The sequence below is a fragment of the Plasmodium gallinaceum genome, assembly GCF_900005855.1.
Source record: "Plasmodium gallinaceum strain 8A genome assembly, contig: PGAL8A_v1_76, whole genome shotgun sequence".
NCBI classification, from domain to species: domain Eukaryota; phylum Apicomplexa; class Aconoidasida; order Haemosporida; family Plasmodiidae; genus Plasmodium; species Plasmodium gallinaceum.
Genome location: NW_021628238.1, coordinates 2,639,675 through 2,662,853, shown reverse-complemented (window position 1 = coordinate 2,662,853; position 23,179 = coordinate 2,639,675). Strand labels below are relative to the sequence as shown.

Below are 23,179 nucleotides of genomic sequence, written 5' to 3'. Positions count from 1 at the left end.
TTTTTTTTTTTTTTTTTTTTTTTTTTTTTTTTTCTTTTTTTTTCTTTTTTTTTCTTTTTTTTTCTTTTTTTTTTTTTTTAACAATAATAAGTAAACAAAATAATATAGCTATTTTCAAATTCTTAAATATAATAGAATGAAACAAAAAGACAAGGAAAAAAAAAATGTTACTAATTTCTAGTTTAATTTCTATATTGCAATTTGCATAAATTTTAATAATTTCTCCATAAGTATATATATATATGTATTAATATAAAAGTATATGTAATTAATTACTACTTTTTATATATGCGTTGCATCTATTTTATAAAAAAAATTGTACAAAAGGTACAACAAATCAAATAATAAAATAAATATAAAATTAAGATAAATAAAAATTATAAAATGTGAAGTAATATATACAAATATATAAATATATACCAAAAAAAAAAAAAAAAAAAGAAAAAAAAAAAAAATTAAATATTGTGTATAAACAAAATTACTAGACTTCTAATATATTATATATACAAATTTATATTTATATAAATATTTTCATATATATACATTATAATTCCATATAAAATTTGTACTGTTATATTGTTCTTTAATAATATATATAAAAAGATTCGTTTGTATATACAAATAAATAATTCATTTTTTTTTCCAATTTTAAATAATTTTTACATAAATATTTTTAAGTGGTAAATTCTTAAACTATTGTACTTTATAAATACTTCTAGTGTTACTCCTCTGTGATACATTAAAACATAAATCTTTCAAAAAAGTTTTATATTTTTTATAATTTTTATTATTTATTCATTTATAAATTTTTTCATTAAATTGTTCATTAACTATACATCATTTTATGTTAAAGATTTTAAACAAAATTTTAATTCTAAAAAAAAAAAAAATTTAATGTAAAATTATATATATATATATTACATAATTATTTAATTTCTGCATTAAAAAAATGAAAAATAGAAAAGTTAAAAAAAAAAAAAAATGGCGTTAATATTTTTTATAACTTTTAAAAATTACATACTTCTATTAATTAATAAAACAAAAATTGTTTAAAGTTATATTTTTAAAAAAAAAAAAATTCCCTCTTTTATAGTAAAAATCAAAACATCATATACAGAAATGAAAAAAAAAAAAAAAAAAAAAATTAAGATATATGTACTAATTTTTTTTAATATTCTTTCAGATAAAATAAGGTTAAGTCTTCATATAAAATTATATGTTAATGCACTAATTTAGTTCAAAGATTTATATAAAGGGAAAATATTTATATCTTTATTTTTCATGTTTTCAACAGATTTATTTGGAAATTTGTGATTTTTTTATACAATTAAACGATTAATTTTTTTTTTTTTTTTTCTATTTGTGTGAAGTTATATTAACTTTTTTTTTTTTTAATAAAATGTAATTATATAAAAGTATATGGAACATTATGTATGTAGAATTAATAATTCGTATCTTTTAAATTATAAAATGTAATAAAAAAGTTACTAATTATAATATCTATAATTATTATAAATTATATAAAAAAGGAAATAAAATATTCTTTATACTTATTTCATTTTGAAATGGTAACATTAATGAAAATTTATTACTAAACCATCTTATTTCATCATAATATACTATTTAATAGACTATATTTTTTGTTAATTTTTTTTTTTTTTTTTATATATATTTCACTGATTAGATAAAAAAAAATATATATATATATATATATATATAATTTTACTTAAATATTTTTATCTTTCTAATATAGCAAAAAAATTATATATCTTTAAGATATTATATATATATTTTTTTTTATCGTAAAAATATGAAAGAAATAAATATTTTTTTTATAATTTGATACATACATATTAACTAAATATCTTCTATTTTATTCAGTAATCAACATATGAAACAATTTCAAATAATAGATTATTTAAAAAAACGAAATGCTAATTTAATGATGTGATATTTTTAACTATATATGTTTGTATTTTATTTTTAGTGAGTAATTTAAATAAATATATATATGCTATAGAAATATTTTTCCAGTATCAGTTTGAATTGTGATGTTGATAACTTTAGTAATAAAACAATTTTCAAAATATTTAATTATTTTTAATTAACAAAAAAAAAAAAAAAAAAAAAAAAAAAAAAAAAAAAAAAAAAATGAAAAATAATGTAATAACAATATTTCTAGTAGTCTAATTTTTCCGCATGAACAAGATCTCCCTTATTGTAATTGTAGTAATGATCTAAAATAAGTATACACATGTAAGAAATAATAAATAAATATATGTAACTTTCTTTTTAAATAAAGAAGAAAAAAAATATGAAATGTTACTATCAGGTGTAATAGATCCTCCCACTGGTATATTTACAATCTTTAAAAAAGAAAAAAGTTAATATATCATATAAATTTTATAATGTTATAAGATTTTATTGTGAATAAAAAATATATTTTTTCAATTTTTGAAAAATTACCATTTTTTTTTTTTTTTTGTTTTCTTTTTTTTGGTTTGAAGAACTATCTACATATTTCCCTAAATGAAGTAATTATTTTTATTTGAATAGGAAAAAAAAAATATATATGCATTATGTTTTTTTAAAATTTACCTGCAATAAAAAAACCTAATTTACTTATTCTATTAATAGGGGGTTCTGTTTTAAAAGTGGAATAAAAAAAAAAATTTTACAATTGATTAAATTAGAAAAAACTAGATTATATTAATAATAGAATAGCATATGCATCTTTATGAAAAATAGTAAAATAAATAAAAATCTATTTTTACGAGAACAAAGAACTGCCTTTTCATTAAGTTTGCTGCTACTACCTAACTTTTTATTATAATTCTTTTATATTTAATTAAAAATATAAAATAATACTTTTTTATATAAGTTTGTATAAATATAATTTATTTTTTTTTTTTTTTAATTTTATTTTTAATATATTACGAAAATGATGAATTTACAATTAGAAATTTTATTACATCTATGTTAAAAAGTATAGAAAAAAAAATTTTTATATAGAATATAGTTAGTAAATTTAACATATGCTTATTCATTTAATTTTTTTTTTTTTTTTTTTTTTTTACTCTTCTGCCACTTCCTTTGGTGTAATAAAATTAGTAATTTTAATTAAAACATTTTTCTCATCGCATTCCTAGTAAAAAATGAAAAAACTATTCATATCTATGTACTTATATTTTTCTTTCTTTTTTTTTTTTTCTATTAAATAAAACCTACCCCTGTCTTATTTAGATCAATAACATTATAGTTTTTTATTTGATCTATAGTAAGACAAGTATTATTAAAGTATTTTAAATAGGAAGGTTATTTTTGTAATAATTTAAATAAGACCTTTTATATGATTATCCTTGATAGCAGTAATCTATTTATAAAAAATTTACATAATATCAAAAAAAAAAAAAAAAATTCTTAATATATTTGTATAACATTTAAGAATGATAACTTTTATAAATAGCAATTCTAAATACCCAATATTTTCTTGGCCGAGAAAAAATCCAACTATCTCCTTATAAAAAGATAAAATTAAATTAATAATTATATTAAAAAAAAGAAAAAAACGTAAATAGAAAAATAAATAATTAGAAGAAAATTATGTATATTTAATAAACTATGAATATTATTTACAGGTTTAGTTTACATTTTTTTTTTTTTTTTCTATTTAAAAAACCTGAGCAAATCCAATTTGCTCCTGTATTTTTTAATGGTTCATCATTTTCATAAAAAATAGAATTTCTTAATTTCCTTTTAGGAGAATAAGAAATGAAATCACAAGTTTTTTTTGATACACAAATATCTAATACTTTACTTAGATTAAATAATTTATCCTATAAATTTTTTTTTTTATTTAGTACTATTATAAATATGTTATCAACACCATTTTTTTTTTTTTTTTTATAAGAATAAATTTTCTTACAGTAGTTTGTGCTAAAATTAAATTATCCTTTTCACAATACTGTAAAATAATTTTATATAAAAGAATATATTTTTTTTTTTTATAATAATAAAATATAATATAAATTTTGTATAGAAGTTAAAAATTGCAATAGATTAAATCTAAATTTTTTTTATTTATTTTTATTAATTCTTCAGTACTTTTTGTGAATTTTTTAAGAAAAGAAAATTTTGCATGTATTTTTTTATTTCTTCTTCAAGTATATTTTTATTTAAATCTATATTCCATACAAATTCTTTAAAAGAAAAATCATTATATATTTTAATTCATGTATTTTTTTTTTTTTATGGTAAAATTATATGTATTTTTTTTTTTTTTTTATTTATAAATAGGATATGTATTATATTTTTTTTTTGAAAAAATAATAAAAATGATTATATAATTATTTTTCAAAGGATATTTTAACAATATAGTTGCATAAAAATAATACAAAAATATTTTAGCACATTTTATATTTTCATCTTACCAATAATAGTAGTAAAAATTATACCAAATAAAAAAATTTTTTTCATTTTGAAAAATCAATTTAAAATAAAATGAGAAAACAAAAAAAAAAAAAAAAGAATATTTACACTACAGTAATATATAATAACAACAAATAAATAATGAAATAATTTTTTATCACTTTAAAAAAATAAAAAGTAAATATAATTTATAGACTATTTAATATTATACATGTATTAGAAAAGAAATGATACAAAAAAAAAAAAAAAAAAAAAAAAAAAAAAGTGTATCTACACAAAATTAAAAAGTACAAAATAATTCCACAACACTTCTTTAAATTTTTATTCTCCTCTATTAATGAAAATTAAAAAATAATATTATATATCTTTTTCATAAATACATTTATATTTTAAATTTAAAAAATTTATATAAAAAATAACAATCCAATTAACAATAAATAATTTAAAATATATATATATATATATAAATTTTAAGAAAAAATAATTAGTTTAGTTAGACTTTTACTCTTTTAATAATTAATGAAGGACAACTTATTTTTTAATATTATATAAATAAAAATTTTTTTAAACTTTTCAAAAGACTAATATTTTTATTTAAAAGAATTCAATTTTTTGGAGCTACTTTTTTTTTTTTATAAAGAATAAAATGTTACAAAAAAAATCATGATTTCACTTTATTAAATATCTATTATCTTTTTATAATAAACCTTTTTTATTTTTGAAAGCTATATTTTATTACAAAATATAAAACAATCTATTAACATTTTACTAATTCACTTAACGAAAAATTATACATATACCTATTTAAATATTACTATTTATATAAAAAAAAAAAAAATAAAAATAAACCCTATAGATATGTAAATATTATAGGAATAATTTTTTATGATTTTTTAAAAAAAGACGTTTAAAAAAAATACCATAATAAAGAATTAGGATATAGAAGATTAACATGTTTATTATTTTAATAAATAATTAATAATAATATATTGTTACAAAATTAATAATAAAATTAAGAAATTATAATTTTTTTTTAAGCACATTAATATTAAGATAATCCTATTCATTCTGTATAAATAATTACGAAAGAAAATAAAACATATGTTAATTATTTTAATCAATTTATTTTTTCTTCGTTATTTATTTTTATTATTAATTTTTACTCTTTTTTATACAATTTACTTAATATAAAAAAACGTCGATAAGTAAAATATATAGATTCTCTCAAAAGTTAAAAAAGAACTTTTAAAGAATAATTTTACCTTTTTCATATTTATATATTTATAACAGGTATATCTAAAATATATTTATTTTATAAAAATATTAGTTGTAAATTATTTTAATAAATAAATATACATGTTTTATTCGTTATATATTTTTAGTGGATAAGAAAATAATATAAAAATCAAAGTAATTTTTCTAATAAAAATAAAAAAAAAAAAAATTAAAAAAATACATAATTCTATATTAAGAAGCGAAAAAGAAAAGAATAACAAACCATTTAATTTTATTTTTTTTTTTTATTCCTTTTTTTTTTTTTTTTACTTAATAAAATATGATTGCACATGAGGCTTTAATATTTTATCTTTCAAATTCACTAATATATTCAATGTACATACATTTATTCAACAAAAAAAAAGATACAATTATTTTAAATTAAAAAAAAAAAAAAAAAAAAANAAATAATTACAAACATATATACAAGATATAACATTTAAAAAAAAAAAATCTAAAAAAAAAAAAAAAAAAAAAAAAAAAAAAAAAAAATGAAAGGAAAACTTAGAAAAACTTGAAGAATGAATTTGGTAATAAATGAAAGCATAAAAAGGAGCATGTAATAAAAAAAAATTAAAAAAAAAAATATATATTAAAATAATTACATACATATATACAAGATATAACATTTAAAAAAAATATATCTAAAAATAAAAAAAAAAAAAAAAAAAAAAAAAAAAAAAAAAAAAAAAAAAAAAAAAAAAAAAAAAAAAAAAAAAAACATCAATAAATTGATAAAAATATATAATTTAAAAAAAAAAAAAACATTTATTTTATATAGTTATTTGTTGAAAAAAAAAGAAAAAAGAAAAAAAAAAGAAAAAGATTAAGAGAAAAAGAAATAAGGATGAGCTAAAAATTAAATATAAACATATATTTAAAATATTTATTTTTTTTTTAAAAAATACAAATACACATATCTATTTATATAATTAATGTAAAAAATACAGATTACATATAAAACAGTTGAAAAGTATTACATAAACATATGAAAAATAAAAATAATTATTAAAAAGATTTATTTATAAAAAAACAAAAGATTATTTTAAGATTAAAAATTTATTTAATAATATATTTTAAAAGGAATCATTTTTAAATACATATATAAAAGTATTTATAAGTATATATATATATATATATATTATATATATATATTATATATATATTATATATATATATATTATATATATTATATATATATATATATATATAGAAAAAATAATTATTTTAAGAAAAAGTATATATATATATACATATATATATATATATATTGTTAATGCTAAAAATGGAAAATGACAAAAGATATAATCAAAAACAAAATAATAATGATGAAAATGAATTTCCGAATTCCAAGGTATTGCTAATATCAGTAAAAAGGACAAGAAGATTTTTAGAAAGAACGGCAAGAGAATTACTAGCTGGTGGAACAAGATACATCATTTTAAGTGGACTAGGGGATGCTTTACCTTTATGTGTGCAGTTGCAATCTTCATTACAATCAAAAAATGCAGCCGTTGTAGTAAAAATTGAAACATCCTATAGCTACTTTAATTCTAATTATTCATATACACCAGGTTTAAAAATATATATGGAGAAACATCCTGATTTTAAAGGATCAAGAATATCACCAGGTTACGTAAGTTTTCATGAAAAAACAGATACATTTACTCCTATTTATGATGAAAATCCAAATGAATATATTTGCTCATTAAATGCTGGTGATAATAACTTATATGTTGGTGGAGATGGTATTAATGGAGCTTTTTTTGAATTGTTATCCTCTCATAATCAATCTGTTGATAAATATGAATCTTTATTTAAAGTAATAAAAAAAAAAAAAAAAAAAAAAAAAAAAAACTGTACTCATTTGTATACATATGTATGTACACAAGAATAAGTTTTTTTTTTTTTTATACACAAATATATTTTATTCCTAATGATATTTTACTCTTTGTATATTTAAATGTGTTTACATAGGGATATTTTTTTTCTTTTTTTTTTTTTTTTTTTTGAAGGAATTGTTAAACAAAGCAGTAAAAGAAAATGGAGAAAAGACTGATGAAGAAATTAAATCTGTTTTATATGATAATGTAGACAAAAAATATCCTGATGTCAAATTAGCGTTATGTAGGATTCGAAACTGCTTAAAAAAAGGAAATGATTACACAACTGGATCAGTTTTTATTGTTACTTTTAAAAAAAATTTTCCATATAAAAAGGAGAAAAATATGGGAATGGTTTATGTAGTGGGTCCTAAAGGAAAGAATTGTAACTCAGTAGAAGAATTTTTAGATGCAGTTCAAGAAACAGCAGAAAATTTAATGACAGCATTATGTGATTATAATGGGTTAGTAAAGAGAGAAGAAATAAAACATGTAAGAATGAATACATGTAGAATATGTTTATTTTCAGGAAATATATATAAACATCCTAATGCATCTAAACTAGATGTGGCAAAATCTATTTTAAATGGTTTAGCTGTTGGATATAGACATGGCCCATCTCCTAGATTAAATTTTGCATATGATGAAAATGTTTTTAAGGATGCGTGGATAGAAACAACAGGATTACAAGTTTTTAATCATAATGATTAAAAAAAAAGAGAATTACTTTTATTTTTTTATTCCTAAACATTATTTAGTAAGGTATTGTTTATGTCCTATGTATTTTTATGTTATTTATTTTTACATGTTTGTAAATAGAAAAAAAAAAAAAAAAAAAAAAAAAAAATAGAAAAGGAAAGATAGGTATTGAAATTTAAGTGATAGAATGAAAAGATCTTCAGTAAAAATAAAATATAAATATAAATATACATATTCATTATTAAAAAGACTCATTATTATATTACAATGCACATTATGAAGTAGAGTAAATATATTTCCAATTTACAAAAGAAAAATATATATTTCAGAATTTATTGCATTTTTTTTTATATTTTTATCATATTTTTCTCCATTTTATTCTTTCATTTTCTTATATTCTTTTTTTTTTTTTTTTTTTTTTTTTTCCACTTTTACCTTTTTCTTTTTTCCTTTTCTTCTTTTTTATTTAACGTATATACAGATACAATAGTGCTTAAATTATATATTTTTAATATATTTTTATAAATAACTCTTCTATTATATATACTAATTTTCTTGTTTCTATTACCTTCCTTATTTTACACTAATTATATATATATAACATTATACTTTTTTATTATTTTTAATAAAAAATAAAGAAATAAAGATTATATGTAAAAAATAAAATGAAATATTAAAGAATTGCAAAGAACAAATTAAAGTATTAAGAAATAGAAGAAAATAAGAAAAAAAATAATTATATACAAAAATACTATTTCTTATATTTATTTGTTCAGTTATTATAATTGTTTTATAAAAAAAAACAATTCATACTTTTTATATTCTTTTGGTTAATTTTTTTTCCCATTGATTAGTTTATACTTAAAGTTATATCATAAAAAAAATAAAATACATTTTTTTTATTTAATATATTTAGCTATTTTTTTAATATATTCATGTGTTTTTCTTATTTTTATTTTATTATAAAAAAAAAAAAAATATATATATTAATAAGTAAAAAAGAGAATATTTAGTATATATAAAACATATATAAAATTATTGTAAAACTTTATGTCTTCATAACAAAAAAAAAAAAAAAAAAAAAAAAAAAATTATTAATATATTTATATTAAAAAGAATTCAATAAAATAAACATTATGTTTAATTCCTGTATGTAAAAAATTTTAACATGTTTTTTATTCTATTTCTCTTTTTTTTCTTCTTTTATTGTATTATTGTTTGTAGTATTATTGTCTTCTTTAAAAGCTAAATAAGCATATAAAAAGGTTAAAAATAAAATGTAGAAAATAACAAAATATAAACTATAGAGTAATGAATCATTTTTCGATAATTTAAAGAAAATCTTGAAGAAGTAATTATATAGTACTATTAAAATTACAGGAGATAATATAATTAATAATACAAAAATAAAAAATTTTTTTAAAACTTTGAAATTCTCCTTATAATATAAAATGTCATTTAATCCAAAATTTTCTGCTTTTTTATTTTTCTTATCTTTTATTTTTTCTTTATTTCCATCTGTATCCCTCTCTAAGTTATAATCTTTCAGTCCTAAATTAATTTCTTCTTTCATTATTCTTGTTTATAAAAAGAAGGAAAAAAGAAATATATATATAAATTGTAAAAAGTTTTGAATAATTTATAAAATAATATAAATAGTTCCTTAAAAAAAAAAAAAATGCAAAAAAAAAAAAAAGCATGTAAAATATAAGAAGGAATGATGATATAATTTTAATATAATAGAAATATTATTTCATTGAGTTATACCATTAACGAATTTTAAAATAAATATTAAATTAAAAATTTAATTTTTTGTATCAATTTTAAATTAATAAATTATTAAATAAACATATGTTTATAAAAATATGAATTCAATTTCTTTTTTCTTTGAAGACAACAATTCTACTTTCCTCTTTATTACAACAAAAGAAAAATATATATATAAATATATATATATATATATATATATATATATATATATATATATCAAATAAAAATATCCATAAATATATTTTAATTCATAAATTTTTTTTTCCTTCTTTTTTCCCTTTTTTTAATTTTTATCTAATTAAAATTATAAAATATAATTATAATTAGAAAAAAAAAGGAAAATTTTAAACAATCTGAGCATTCTCTTTCATATTATGAAATGCATAATATATTTTTTTATTTTTACTATATTATGTATATAGATAAAACCTTTTTATTTTATTTTATTTTATTTTAATTTTTTTTAATTTTTTTTTTTTTTAAATATGAAAAACAACTATTTAATTAATAAAATAATTAAGGTATGCATGAATTAAAATTCTCATTTTTCTTTTATAATAAAATCTTCATTTTATAGAAATATAATTTCATTTATATTTAACTGGAGAATAAAGATGAAAAATATTAATGAAAATAAAGCTATTAATTACACTTATTTTTTTTGTGCAATGATAAATTCTCAAGAAAAAATTTACATGAGTAAAGAGGAATCATATATAAAGACAAATGCAGATAATTTAAAAGAATTCATATTTGATAGCATTAAATACAAAATTAAAAAATAAAAGTCAAAAAATTTGATTAATTCATATATATAGATATATTTTTATTTTCAATTATTTTTATATGCTTACAGTAAAATATTATGGTTTCTTATGGTTCCATAATATTTTCAAAATAATTATTTTATTTTATTTTTCTTATTTAAAATTATAATAAATAACAATCTATACTCACATACATTTTATAAATATTATTGATTTTCCTTTTTTTTATGTATTTATAGTAAGTATTAAATAAAAAAAAAAAAATTATAGTTTGTTATGCAATCACTAGATATTTTTTGAACGTTATAGGATTTAATGTATTCTTTCTATTTTAAATATTTTATTAATTTCATATTTATTATTTTTATTTTTGTTTTTGTAACATACTTACCTATAAAAATTTTTTATATAATAAAAAATTGAATTATATAGAAAAAAATAATGGTTTATGTTTAAAATGTAAATTATGTAGATAATAATTTTTTCCCCTTTAAAAAAAATAAATATGTATTTTCTTTTCATTTTTAGTTATTTTTTTTTTTTTTCCTTATTATACTCATTAAAAAAGTAGTATAAAAAAAAAAATGTAAAATATAAACAATTATAATTAATATTTAGCTTTATTTCTTTTTTTTTAATAAATAAATAAATAATTAAAAAAAAAAGAAAAAACACAGGATAAGGTGTAGACATTCTAAAAGGAAGAAAAACTGTTTTGTCTAAGTGTAGTTAGTTGAACATTATTTTTTTTATATCAATATTATTTATTTGTCTTGTGCCATTTATATTTATATGTTTATACCTCTTATTTCAACTCCTATTTTGTCATTAATAGAATAATTTTTTAAAAATATATTTATATATACATTTTATAATTTTTTAATATACTAACTGTACTATTATTATTATAAATAATAAGAGTGTAATTAACATTGTTAATTTTTTTTTTTTTTTTTTTTTTTTTTTTCAGCTATTCGTAAATATGTTCATATGTTTTATTTATGTAACATTTTACACTGAGGTGTAGAATTTATATTAAAAAATATTCCTTTACTGTTGCTTTTTAAAATTTCTATTATATATATATATATTTTCTTATTTTTTTCTAAACATTAAAAAAAGGATGCAAATTATTTTAAAATAATTTGACCTTTTCCATACTTATAATTTATATTTTTATTTATATTGAATAAAAAAAAGTGACACGAGCTTTTTAATTAAAACGCGAATATTTTTTTAATGTATGTAATCAAAAATATAAACTAATAATACATATTTAATTTTTGGAAATTTATAAAATTTATTTTTTTCGAAATTACATTATTAGAATTGTGTATAGTTTAAGATTTTTCGTGAATAGCTATTTTAATATATATGTGCATGTTTATGCAATCAACTATTTTTTCTTTCTTTTTTTTTTTTTTTTTTTTATATTAATCATTATTTTGTTATTCATATTATTTATTTCCTTGTATTAAAACATTTGTATTTTTACATTAAAAAAGAAAAAAAAAACATAATTTAATTACAAAATAATTAAGAAGGTGATATATTCATATTACATGTTGATTTAAAATTATTTCATGGAAAAATTCATAAAAGAAGCAACATTCAATTAAAATAATAATTATTTAAATTACGGTGTATATTTAAAACAACGGTGATTAAGATTTTATTAAATTTATTAAAAAAAAAAAATTGTATGAAGATTCAAATATGGAAATTTATCTAATATACAATTATATATATCCTTAACACATATATATATAATTTTTCTTAAAACAATTTTGTAAAATTTTTAATTTATGCATATACATTTGTTTTTGAAATGCAAATATAAATAAATTTATATATTTTTTGTTTGAAACATTGAAATAAAAATAATATTCGATAAAACTCAATTTTTTATATTTTTTCTGAATTTTAGATTATTATATATAGTAAATTGATATGATTATTCATTAAAATATTAACAATGTTTTTTAAAAAAATATAGCATAACAAATAACAAAAAGAAAAAATAAAATAAAATAAAACAAAATTATTTCATAAAAATTAAACTAGTAATACCTTTCATAACATAAAAATTTTTGCAATTTAAGGATACTTAAAGATTATATCTTGTATATGAGATATTTGAAGAAATTTTCTTAAATACCATTCTTCTTTATTTCAATTTTTTTTTTTTTTCTTTTTTATCATATTTAAGAATCTTAAAGTTCTTCAAATTAAACATTCCATATTTTATTTTAAAAAAAATAAAGAAGTAATTACCTATTTTGCAAAAAAATTTTTATTAATTCAAAATGAGTACAGGTAAAGATTCATCAAAGGTTAGTGCTGATATTGAAATGAAAGAAGTATATGTGGACGAGAACAAAAAATCATCAAAAATTACTAGTACAAATAAACGTACTTTGAATATATTAACTTTTATATTAATTGGTTTGAGTTCATTAAATGTATGGAATACAGCATTAGGATTAAATATAAATTTAAAGTATAATACTTTTCAAATAACAGGTTTGGTGTGTTCTTCTATAGTGGCACTGTTCATTGATATACCAAAATTTTTGTTGCCATATTTTTTAGGAGGATTAGCAATCCTATCAGCTGGTTTTCAAATCACTCATCAACTTCTGACTGAAAACCAATTCAGTATATATTGTTTGATTACTTTTGTAATAATAGGAATAATGGCAGGATTAGCTCAAACAATTGCATTTAACATTGCATCAACTATGGAAGAAAATATGGGAGGATATATGTCTACAGGAATAGGTATATCAGGAGTTTTCATTTTTGTGATAAATTTATTGCTAGATCAGTTTGTATCTTCAGAAAAAAAATATGGAATAAATAAGGAAAAATTATTATATTTATACTTTATATGTGAAATATGTTTGGTCCTTGCGATTTTACTTTGTGTTTTTAATTTAGAGTTATCAAAAAAAAAAGTAAAAAAAGATGATGAGGAAATTTCAGAAAGAAGTTTATCATACATGGAATTAATCAAAGATAGCTATAAAGCTATTATTTCTATTTTTTTTGTAAATATGTTAACGTTGCAATTATTTCCAGGAGTTGGACATAAAAAATGGGCAAAAAGTCATGATATTTCTGATTATAATGTTACTATTATAGTTGGAATGTTTCAAGTTTTTGATTTTATTAGTAGATATCCACCTAATCTATCTCATATTAAGTATTTTAAAATTTTTACTTTTTCATTAAATAAATTATTAATAGCTAATGCTATTCGTATTATATTTATACCTTGGTTTATTTTAAATTCTTGTCTTAAAAACTCTTTTTTTTCAAATATTGTTCAACACTGTTTTTGCATGGCTTTATTTGCTTTTACAAATGGTTGGTTTAATACGGTTCCATTTTTAGTATTTGTTAACGAATTAAAAGTAGCCAAAAAACCAAAGGATATTGAAACAGTTTCTACTTTTATGGTCATAGCTATGTTTCTTGGTTTATGTGCAGGTATATGGAGTACATATATTTATGATTTGTTCCCAATTGTAATAAAAATGTAATTAAATATTACATTTTTTCTAATAATAATCAAAAGAAAAATAAAAAATGTTACATATACTAAATAGGTAAAAAAACAAAAAAAAAAAAAAAAGAAAGAAAAAAAATTATAGTAAATAATAAAATAAAATGAAAATATTTTATTTTTATTTTTTACATATCTATATCTATATATATATATATATATATACATGCATATTATGCCTTATTACTATAGTTTTAATAGACTAAATATATATATATATATATAAAGGAATTTACATATATATAAATAAATATTTGAGTTAAGTGTAATATTCATTATGAACAGTTATATATATTCGTACAATTTTTTTTTTTTTTTTTTTAACCATAAAATTGCTTTAAGATTATCATTTTATATTTTTAATTCTTTAAAAAAAATATGCGTAATAGAATTACTTATATGCTTGAGTTCTATTAATTTCTTCTATATTAGTCTTTTTTAGTAGTATTTTTTATGTATAAGATATCAAATAAAAATGAACAATGTCATTCTTTTAATACAAAAATATTCTAAAATAATTTACTCTTTGGTAGAATAACTTCTAATTTTTTAAGAATATCATATAAAAATCTAATAATTTTACGAAATCGCATTTTCATATATATATATAAATATATATATATAAATACAAAATTTGTTAAAATATATGAATGTGTATCATTTTAATTTTTAATGTAAATATTTCCATGTTATATATATATTAACTTAAAAAAGAAAATAAAAACAAAGTATTACATATTTTTTTATAGAAATCATAAAGCTTTACAAAATAATATTTTATAATTTCAAATCATATTTCTTATATTTCAATATTTTACCTTAAATTCAAATAAAAAAAAAAAAAAAAAAAGAAGATATTTATAAATTCAAAGCATAAGTATCTAACTTTTAGCATAGGTTAAATTCAAAATTTAAATGTATATATATATATATATATATATATATATATATATATATAACAATGATCAAATTATTTAAGCATACAACAATAATTAAATATAAGAAATACTTAATATTTATTGCATATGCATAAGAATATGTAAGTATTTAGATATATCTTAAATAGCTAGTAGTTATGTATTAATTTTTAATATTATGATTTAAGAATACTCATAATATTTTTATGTCAAGAAAAGTTTGCATTTTAATAATTAAAAAATATATTTAGAAAATATATAATTTTATTAAAAAAAGTTGTAAATAATAATTGTTGTTACATAAACTGACAACTAGGATAATGTTAAATAAAATGCGCTGTAAGAATAAACCTTAATTAAAATATTTGAAAAAAAGTTATAAATTTTTTTATATTACAAAAATAAGGTATTTTTAAAAAAAAAGTTTTAAGTAGAAAAATCTAGAAAAAAAATGAAAAATATTTTAGAAAAGTTCTAAAAGTTTAAAGACAATCAAATATTAATTATGAATTTATATTAAATAAAAAATAAAATATTTATTTATTTATTTTTTATTTTATATATATATATATATATATATATATATATATATATATATATATATATATATATATAAAATTATAAATTCGAGAATTAAAAATAATATAAATATATATGTATACGGGAAAATATTTTTATAAAGAATCAATATGTAATTTCTGTATTCTTTAAATAAAAGTGTATGTTTTTATCTAATAATTCTATTCTGTTATATATTTCTTGATATATGTATTTCATTATATCAATGTAATTTCTTATAATTTCATTTTTCTCTTTTGCACCGGAAGCAACTAATGACATATCTTTTTCCATTTTAGCTCTTAAGGAGGGCTCTGTTAAATCTACACCAATATCTTTAAATTTTTTATAAGACAAAATTAACGCAATACCTAAATTAGTTGGTATAAAAAGGGATTTGGAATTTTTAGTTACATAATTTCTCTTTTGAATATTTTCTATGTGTTCATGCATTGTTGCATCGGTACCTATACTGAATTTGTCCATTAATGATAATAAATTTGATTCTGATAAAAATTTTGGTGGTTGAGTTATACCTTCTTCTATTAACAAACTATACGGAAAAAATTCATCATTAATATGAAATGTAGGCAAAATTTTGTCATTCCATTTCTCATATGTATAAATTTCTAAATAATTTTTTTTTATTATTTTTAGTCCTTTGCAAAAAAATTGTTCATCTCCTATTCTTACAATAACTTTACTATTAAACCCTATTGCATCATCACTGCACACAGCTAAAAAATGTCTGCAAATAAATTCATATAATATCCATTCTTTTTCATCTATTTTATCTGATCTATTCATATTTTTAACTGGGTGTATTGGAGGATGTGCTTTGTCATTTAATTTTCCTTTTCTAGGCTCTTTAAAGTTATTATTTTTAGTTAACTTACTAGCATACCACCCAAAAAGGTTGTTTTTACTTAATTCATTAACTATTTTTTGTAAATCCATACTATCAGTAAAATAATTCGTTTCTGTTCTTGGATAGCTAATATATCCTTTATTGTATAATTTTTCTGCAATATTCATACATTCTTTCGAAGAAATATGAAAAAACTTTGAAACTTGTTTAGTCATTTGTAAAGTATTTAATGGAAGAGGGCGATATTTTTTTGTTTCTTTTTCATAAATATTAGTGACTTTACATAGAGGATTTTTTAACAGCTTTTCATATATAAGAACGACATACAAATGGTCAAATAATTTAATTCTAGACCATGTGAAATCTATAATATTATCACTCTTTATATTTTTTTCTTTTTTTTTCCTTTTTTTTTTGTTGTTTGTGATACTATTATCATCATCAATATTATCATCTCTATCATATAAGTATTGCATTTTAATATACCAATAATATTCATTTTTAAAATTTTTTATATCTAAATATCTATTAACCACAAAACCTAATGTAGGAAACTGACAAGGCCCATAACTAATAATATTTGTTTCATTTTTTACTAATTCTATATATCTAATAGTCATAAATCTTGTAAAAATAGAGCCCATTCTTAAGTCTATTTCTCTCCTTACATCTACACTATAAGCTAAATTTCTATTTGGCTCTTTTAAATTATTGATAGCATAAATAATATCTTTTTCAGTAACCGCAGAAAATTGTGCTCTTTGGATTTTTAATTTCTTATTTGTTTTATAGCAGGTATTTATTACTTCAAAACAAATATGCTCTCCTTCTCTATCACAATCTAACCACAAAACCAGCATATGACAATCCTTTGAATATTTTTTCAAATTATTTTCTATTGCTTTTTTATCATTTTCAACATATGTAATAATTTTCGCATCAAATAATTCTTGAGGGTCTGTGTTACTCCAGTTCTTATATTTATCCTCAAACTTTTGTTCTGTTAAATGACCAGTAACAGAAGTTACATTCATTAACCAAATATCATCTTTTATTTTATATTCAAATGTAAAAACTGGATTATATTTACTATAACTTTTTTTTTTATGTTGCTTTCCTTTGCTTAATATATCAGCTATAGATGAAGCAACAGAAGGTTTTTCAGCCACATTTAAAACTTTTATGCGTGCCATAAAAAAAATGTACTTTTTTTTTTTTTTTTTTTTTTTTCAAATAATACTATTATTTATATCCATAATTATAAAAAAAAAAATTAATATATTAAAAAGAAAATTTTAAATACACATTAATAAAAATTTTTTAATATAGAGATCTTTTTTGTACACATTAGCTAAAAAAAAAAAAAAGAAAAATTATTCTGTTTAAAATATGCAAATATATATAACTTCAAGAAAACATATGTTTTAATTATATTCTTAAATTTTAAAAAATAAATTCTTTCATAATAATTCTTGTACTATATCTTCAAAAAATAACAAAAATTTTATGTATTTACGCAATAAATTTAAAGGAAAAATAATTTTAAAAAAAATTTTATATTTTTGAGCAAATACTATTTAAAGGAAACAATATATTAATTAGGAATTATTAAAAAAGTTTTTTAAATTTAAGTGAAATTTAAAAGTTAATATAGATGATTTTGTTTAGTTATCCATTTATTACATATCTAACTATACAAAGAAAAACAAAAAATTTTAAAAAAAATTGGAGATTAATTTTTTAATATAAATTTAGATATTTCATACAATATCTGTGTAAATTTTATGGATGTATAAAACTAAATTGTAAAATTTGTTATATCAAAAATTTATTGAATAAATTTAGATATAATTATGTATTACTATTGCAATAATTTCTGTTAATATTTTTTGTATTTATTTATTATGTAAATGAAGATATATGATGTATTATACTTTTAAAAAGAAATTCATTTTCATACATAGAAAAGTGTTATGCTATTTAAGACTTCAAATGCCAAACTTAATCTGCCTTAAATTTATATAATATGTTAATAATTTTAAATTAAGTTTTTTAAACACAATTAAAATCTATTTTTTCCTTAATGTGTAAAATTTAAAAAGAGAAACTTTAAAGACAAGTAAAATGTCAATAAATTTTTAAAAGGATAATACTGTATATATATATATATATATATATTAAAATAAAAAAAAAAAATTATCTTCATTTTTTTAATTTTAGAATCAAACAATTGTAATTAAGGAGAACTTTCATAATTTTTTATTATCTTAGATACACTCTTAAGTTGGAACATAACTTAAAATGTAGACGTGAAAAACTATTTTATATTTTCTCCTTAAAAATAAAAAAATGATAAATAGGAACACAAAATAGGAAAATATTTATTTTTATATCAATTGTATGATAATTTTTAATAATAATTTACCGATAATATTAAAAAATCCTAGAAACCAAAAAAAAAAAAAAAAATAAAAAAATAAAATAAAATATGTAAAATCATCTATTATTTGCATATTTTTTAAAAATAATTTAATTCTATATTATCTTTTTTATTAATAATTTATGTTTTTTTTTTTTATTTTTTTAAAAATAAATATATTTATATATATATATTTAATTTTGTTGAAAGTTATTTAAATAAACTAGAAGGTACATAAATTCTAATAATTTACAATTTTTTTATATATATTAAAATAAATGAAATTCATAAAAAGAAATAAAGAAAAATATAATTATATGAAGTTGTTCTGAAAATAAAATATAGAAAATTTGTAATCTTTTTTTTTAAGATAAATTTAAAAATATATTTATTATTTTTGTCTATACGTTTTTAACTTTATATAAAATATAAAAAAAAATAAGAATAGTATTAATTAATGAATAAAGAATATAAAAACATTAAAAAAAAATTAATAAAATATTAAATATACAAATAAAAATATATATAAGTATATATTCTACCAAAAGCTTATAACAATAATAAAAGTAAGAAATAATGTTTGTTTAAATGAAAATTTTTTTTATTGTATCTATGTTAATTTAAATATTTTTATTTTAAAGATATAAAAAAAGTATATCTGATCTATAAAAACATAATTTTTTTTAATTACCCTTTATTTACCTTATTGTTAAAAGTAATGAATATACAAAATAAACCTCAAATAATCGAACATATAAATTATTCTGTTGATAATACTATTTATGATGTGAAATGGATTGATGAAAAATCTAAAATTGTAGCTGTTGGTGAACTTTTAGATAAAAAAGGTTATATAAATATATATAATTTAAATAAAGGAAAATTCACATGTGATTCTAGCAACAAAACAAATAATGGAATAAAAACAGTTACTCCTTTTTATTCTTATACTGGGAATTATACTTTAGCATGTGGTTAATTTTAAAAATACATTTATGTTTATTTTTTTTTTTTTCCTGTTTTTTTAATCTATAATAAACACCATTTTAATTTGTTTAAATAAAATTTTAGGTTCTTTTGATGGAAGTATATTGCTTTATGATATTCATAATTTGTCTAAAGAATATTATAAAATAAAAAAACATAATAAATTAATAAATAAAATAGATTGCAAAAGTTATAAAAATAATAATATTATAGTAACTGCAAGCAGGGATGGTTCAGTGAAAATTTTTGACATACGAACATATCAAGACGTAAAAAAAAAAAAAAAAAAAAGAAAAAATAAATTCAGAATGAAGAAGTTTACTATATAGAATTTTTTATATATAATTTTTTTTAATTTTTATTTTTATATTATTATTATATGTTTTTAATTTAATACTAAGGTGGTAAGTTTAGAACCTCCGAAAAATTCAGCATATATTCCTGATTGTTGGTGTGTTGCAACAGGTTTTAAAATATATATGTTTTCTTTTTATTTTTTCTTTTCTTATTTATGTTAAATTATTTTTCTATAATTTCTGTTTTACTTTATTTTATTTTACATTTTTTATTTTAGGCAATAATTATATAGAAGAAAATTCTTGTGGAATTGGAGAAGAAAATTTTAATATCTGTGCTGGATATGATAATGGTGATATAAAATTTTTTGACTTAAAAATGATGAATCTTGAACATGAGGTATTTAATAAAGGAAAAAAGAAATTGATATATATATATATATATATATGAACTATATGTGATATAATTCATTTTTTTTTAAGTGGAATTTTTTGAAATTTTTTCTAATATTGAAATTTTTTGTATAATTTTACTTAGTTATATATTTATAAAGCATTATTATAATAATATTTGTTTTTTAAGGTTAATGTTAACAATGGTGTTTGTTCTATTAGTTATGATAGAAAAGAAACAAAAAAAAATAAATTGATTTGTTCAACCTTAGAAGGAAATATTTACCTTTTTAATTTAGATGTGTATAGTGAAGATGCTGGATACTCTTACAGAAAAGATAAAATAATTTCAGGTTTGAATATTAAAAAAGAATTAAAATAAACAATAAGTCAAAAAATATCATATTAATAAAAAAGAGCTTATATCAATAAGATAAATGTCTATTTTATTAAAAATAAATTCTAAAAAAAAAAAAAGCAATATTGAAAAATTGTAAAAAAAAAAAAAAAAATAATAAGTATTAATAAAACAAATGTAAAAAAGAATAATTCTAAAAATCTATTTTGTTTTTAAAGGAACTTGCTGGGGTACTCCATTTCTGCCACAAAATCGTGATATTTTCGCTTTACTAGGAGGTGATGGAAATGTAAAAAAAAAAAAAAAAATAAAATAAAATAAAATAAAATAAAAATAATAAAATATTTAATAATAATAAAGTAGCTATTATATAAGAGTATAATTAAATAATAATTGTTATATAATTAAAAAATATAAACCTTTTAAATTATTTTGAAAATATATTAAGGAATTTATTTTAACATATATATATATATATATTTAAATTTTTGCTATAAAAAAATGCGTAAATTTAAAAAATTTAATTCATGTTTATATAAAATGTTTCAAAAATATGAAAAAATAATTTTATAAAAATAATAATACATGTATTTTATAATTACTATTTCTAATTATTTTAGTTAATTTTGTATAAATATATATATCCTGAAAAAAATCATGTTTTTGATGAAACAAAAGGATGTAAAAGAGGAATAATTGGAGAATTAGATAAATTGAATTACCTAAATATATCAACTCAACCAATAATCTCATTTGACTGGAATAGACAGAAACTAGGTCTTTGTGCTTTAGCTTCATTAGATCAAACAATTAAAGTTTATATAATTACTAAACTAAATTTATATTAATATATATGTTAAAAATAAAAAATTTAAATAATAGAGTTAATAGTATTTCATAAATAATAATATATATGAAGAATAAATTTCTTTTCTTTTTTTTTTTAATTCTTAATTATATATATATATATATATATATATATATATATATATATATATATAACCTCGTATGTCACAATGAAAAAAAAAAAAAAAAAAAAATATACTATATTTTTGAAAAATATTCAGTTATTTTTTTTTGATTAAATTTATCGTCATTTAAACTCATAATGTGAAAACGCAAATTTAAGAGATTTTCATGGAGTATTTCATGCTTTACTGTATCATTTAAATTGTTATAGTTGATAAAATTCAAAATTATATCAATGCTATTAATTAATAAATTTTTATCAAACTGAATATTGTCATTATTTAAGTTTAAAAAATTAGAGATAGCATTATTTTGTCTATAAATATTACTTGCATTTTCATTAAAGTAGAAATTACTATAATTATTTATTTGATCATTATTATTAAATGGGTTTAAATAATTTGAATATTTTTTATTATATTCGTAACAAGATGTGTCTTCATATAATTTCCTTTTTTTTTTATCATTACCTTCACTGTTTTCAAACATCATTAAACTCTTATTTATTCAAAGTTTTTTTTTTTTTTTTTTTTTTTTATGTTAATCTTTAATAATTTTAAAAGTCATTCCACTTAAAAAAAAATTTATGTTTATTTTTACATTTAAAATATTACTCTGATTATTGTATAAAACTTATATACATTTTTAAGTTTTAAAATCTTAATATTTATATACCTTTTTTTTATTATCTTTATTTAAAAATTGAAAACACTATTTAAATATATTAATTAAAATAAATCATCATGCATTTTTTAAAATGGTTAATTTTAAATTATATTTACTTCTATATTAGCTTTATGTTTTTCTTATAAAAATTTAAGTTTATTTTGTTATTTTTTATAAAACATATATTTTGTTTTACTTTTCTTTTTTTTTTAAAATTATAATTTTAAGAATAAATAATTTTTTATTGACTTTTCAATTAATATTAGTTATTTTTAATATTTAATATTCAATTTATTTTATTTCTTTTTTTTTTTTTTTTTCTTGTATATAACAAAAAAAAAAAAAAAAAAAAAAAAAA

General features: G+C 16.5%; 7 protein-coding genes and 1 pseudogene across 8 annotated transcripts; 4 read left to right on the top strand and 4 right to left on the bottom strand.

Annotated features, from left to right (window-relative positions):
* Positions 1 to 2,178: 2,178 nt before the first annotated feature.
* Positions 2,179 to 4,476, bottom strand: PGAL8A_00258600 (conserved Plasmodium protein, unknown function; the record flags this gene model as incomplete). The annotated part of the gene is made up of 14 exons (XM_028671331.1): positions 2,179 to 2,237; positions 2,327 to 2,366; positions 2,467 to 2,525; positions 2,599 to 2,643; positions 2,775 to 2,835; positions 2,938 to 2,974; positions 3,078 to 3,145; positions 3,229 to 3,272; positions 3,343 to 3,373; positions 3,480 to 3,517; positions 3,680 to 3,836; positions 3,926 to 3,964; positions 4,105 to 4,181; positions 4,431 to 4,476. 14 exons carry the CDS (start codon positions 4,474 to 4,476, stop codon positions 2,179 to 2,181), a joined length of 801 nt encoding a protein of 266 aa, XP_028527994.1.
* A 2,512-nt stretch (positions 4,477 to 6,988) lies between these two features.
* On the top strand, positions 6,989 to 8,297 carry ALBA4 (DNA/RNA-binding protein Alba 4, putative; the record flags this gene model as incomplete). Its single annotated transcript, XM_028671330.1, has 2 exons — positions 6,989 to 7,525; positions 7,719 to 8,297. The coding sequence occupies 2 exons, from the start codon at positions 6,989 to 6,991 to the stop codon at positions 8,295 to 8,297; spliced, it is 1,116 nt and encodes a 371-aa protein (XP_028527993.1).
* A 1,168-nt stretch (positions 8,298 to 9,465) lies between these two features.
* PGAL8A_00258400 (conserved Plasmodium protein, unknown function) lies at positions 9,466 to 9,858 on the bottom strand (the record flags this gene model as incomplete). The annotated part of the gene is made up of 1 exon (XM_028671329.1): positions 9,466 to 9,858. One exon carries the CDS (start codon positions 9,856 to 9,858, stop codon positions 9,466 to 9,468), a length of 393 nt encoding a protein of 130 aa, XP_028527992.1.
* An 805-nt stretch (positions 9,859 to 10,663) lies between these two features.
* On the top strand, positions 10,664 to 11,555 carry PGAL8A_00258350 (annotated as a pseudogene). Its single transcript is given in 6 exon segments — positions 10,664 to 10,813; positions 11,071 to 11,154; positions 11,156 to 11,218; positions 11,351 to 11,389; positions 11,500 to 11,508; positions 11,511 to 11,555. Coding segments are annotated over 6 exon segments (390 nt in total).
* Positions 11,556 to 13,128: 1,573 nt separating this feature from the next.
* On the top strand, positions 13,129 to 14,367 carry NT1 (nucleoside transporter 1, putative; the record flags this gene model as incomplete). The annotated part of the gene is made up of 1 exon (XM_028671328.1): positions 13,129 to 14,367. One exon carries the CDS (start codon positions 13,129 to 13,131, stop codon positions 14,365 to 14,367), a length of 1,239 nt encoding a protein of 412 aa, XP_028527991.1.
* A 1,624-nt stretch (positions 14,368 to 15,991) lies between these two features.
* On the bottom strand, positions 15,992 to 17,926 carry TOP3 (DNA topoisomerase 3, putative; the record flags this gene model as incomplete). Its single annotated transcript, XM_028671327.1, has 1 exon — positions 15,992 to 17,926. One exon carries the CDS (start codon positions 17,924 to 17,926, stop codon positions 15,992 to 15,994), a length of 1,935 nt encoding a protein of 644 aa, XP_028527990.1.
* A 1,944-nt stretch (positions 17,927 to 19,870) lies between these two features.
* On the top strand, positions 19,871 to 22,034 carry PGAL8A_00258100 (G-beta repeat protein, putative; the record flags this gene model as incomplete). The annotated part of the gene is made up of 7 exons (XM_028671326.1): positions 19,871 to 20,126; positions 20,224 to 20,408; positions 20,541 to 20,604; positions 20,714 to 20,835; positions 21,019 to 21,181; positions 21,405 to 21,475; positions 21,807 to 22,034. 7 exons carry the CDS (start codon positions 19,871 to 19,873, stop codon positions 22,032 to 22,034), a joined length of 1,089 nt encoding a protein of 362 aa, XP_028527989.1.
* Positions 22,035 to 22,230: 196 nt separating this feature from the next.
* On the bottom strand, positions 22,231 to 22,647 carry PGAL8A_00258000 (conserved Plasmodium protein, unknown function; the record flags this gene model as incomplete). The annotated part of the gene is made up of 1 exon (XM_028671325.1): positions 22,231 to 22,647. The coding sequence occupies one exon, from the start codon at positions 22,645 to 22,647 to the stop codon at positions 22,231 to 22,233; it is 417 nt and encodes a 138-aa protein (XP_028527988.1).
* Positions 22,648 to 23,179: the final 532 nt, after the last annotated feature.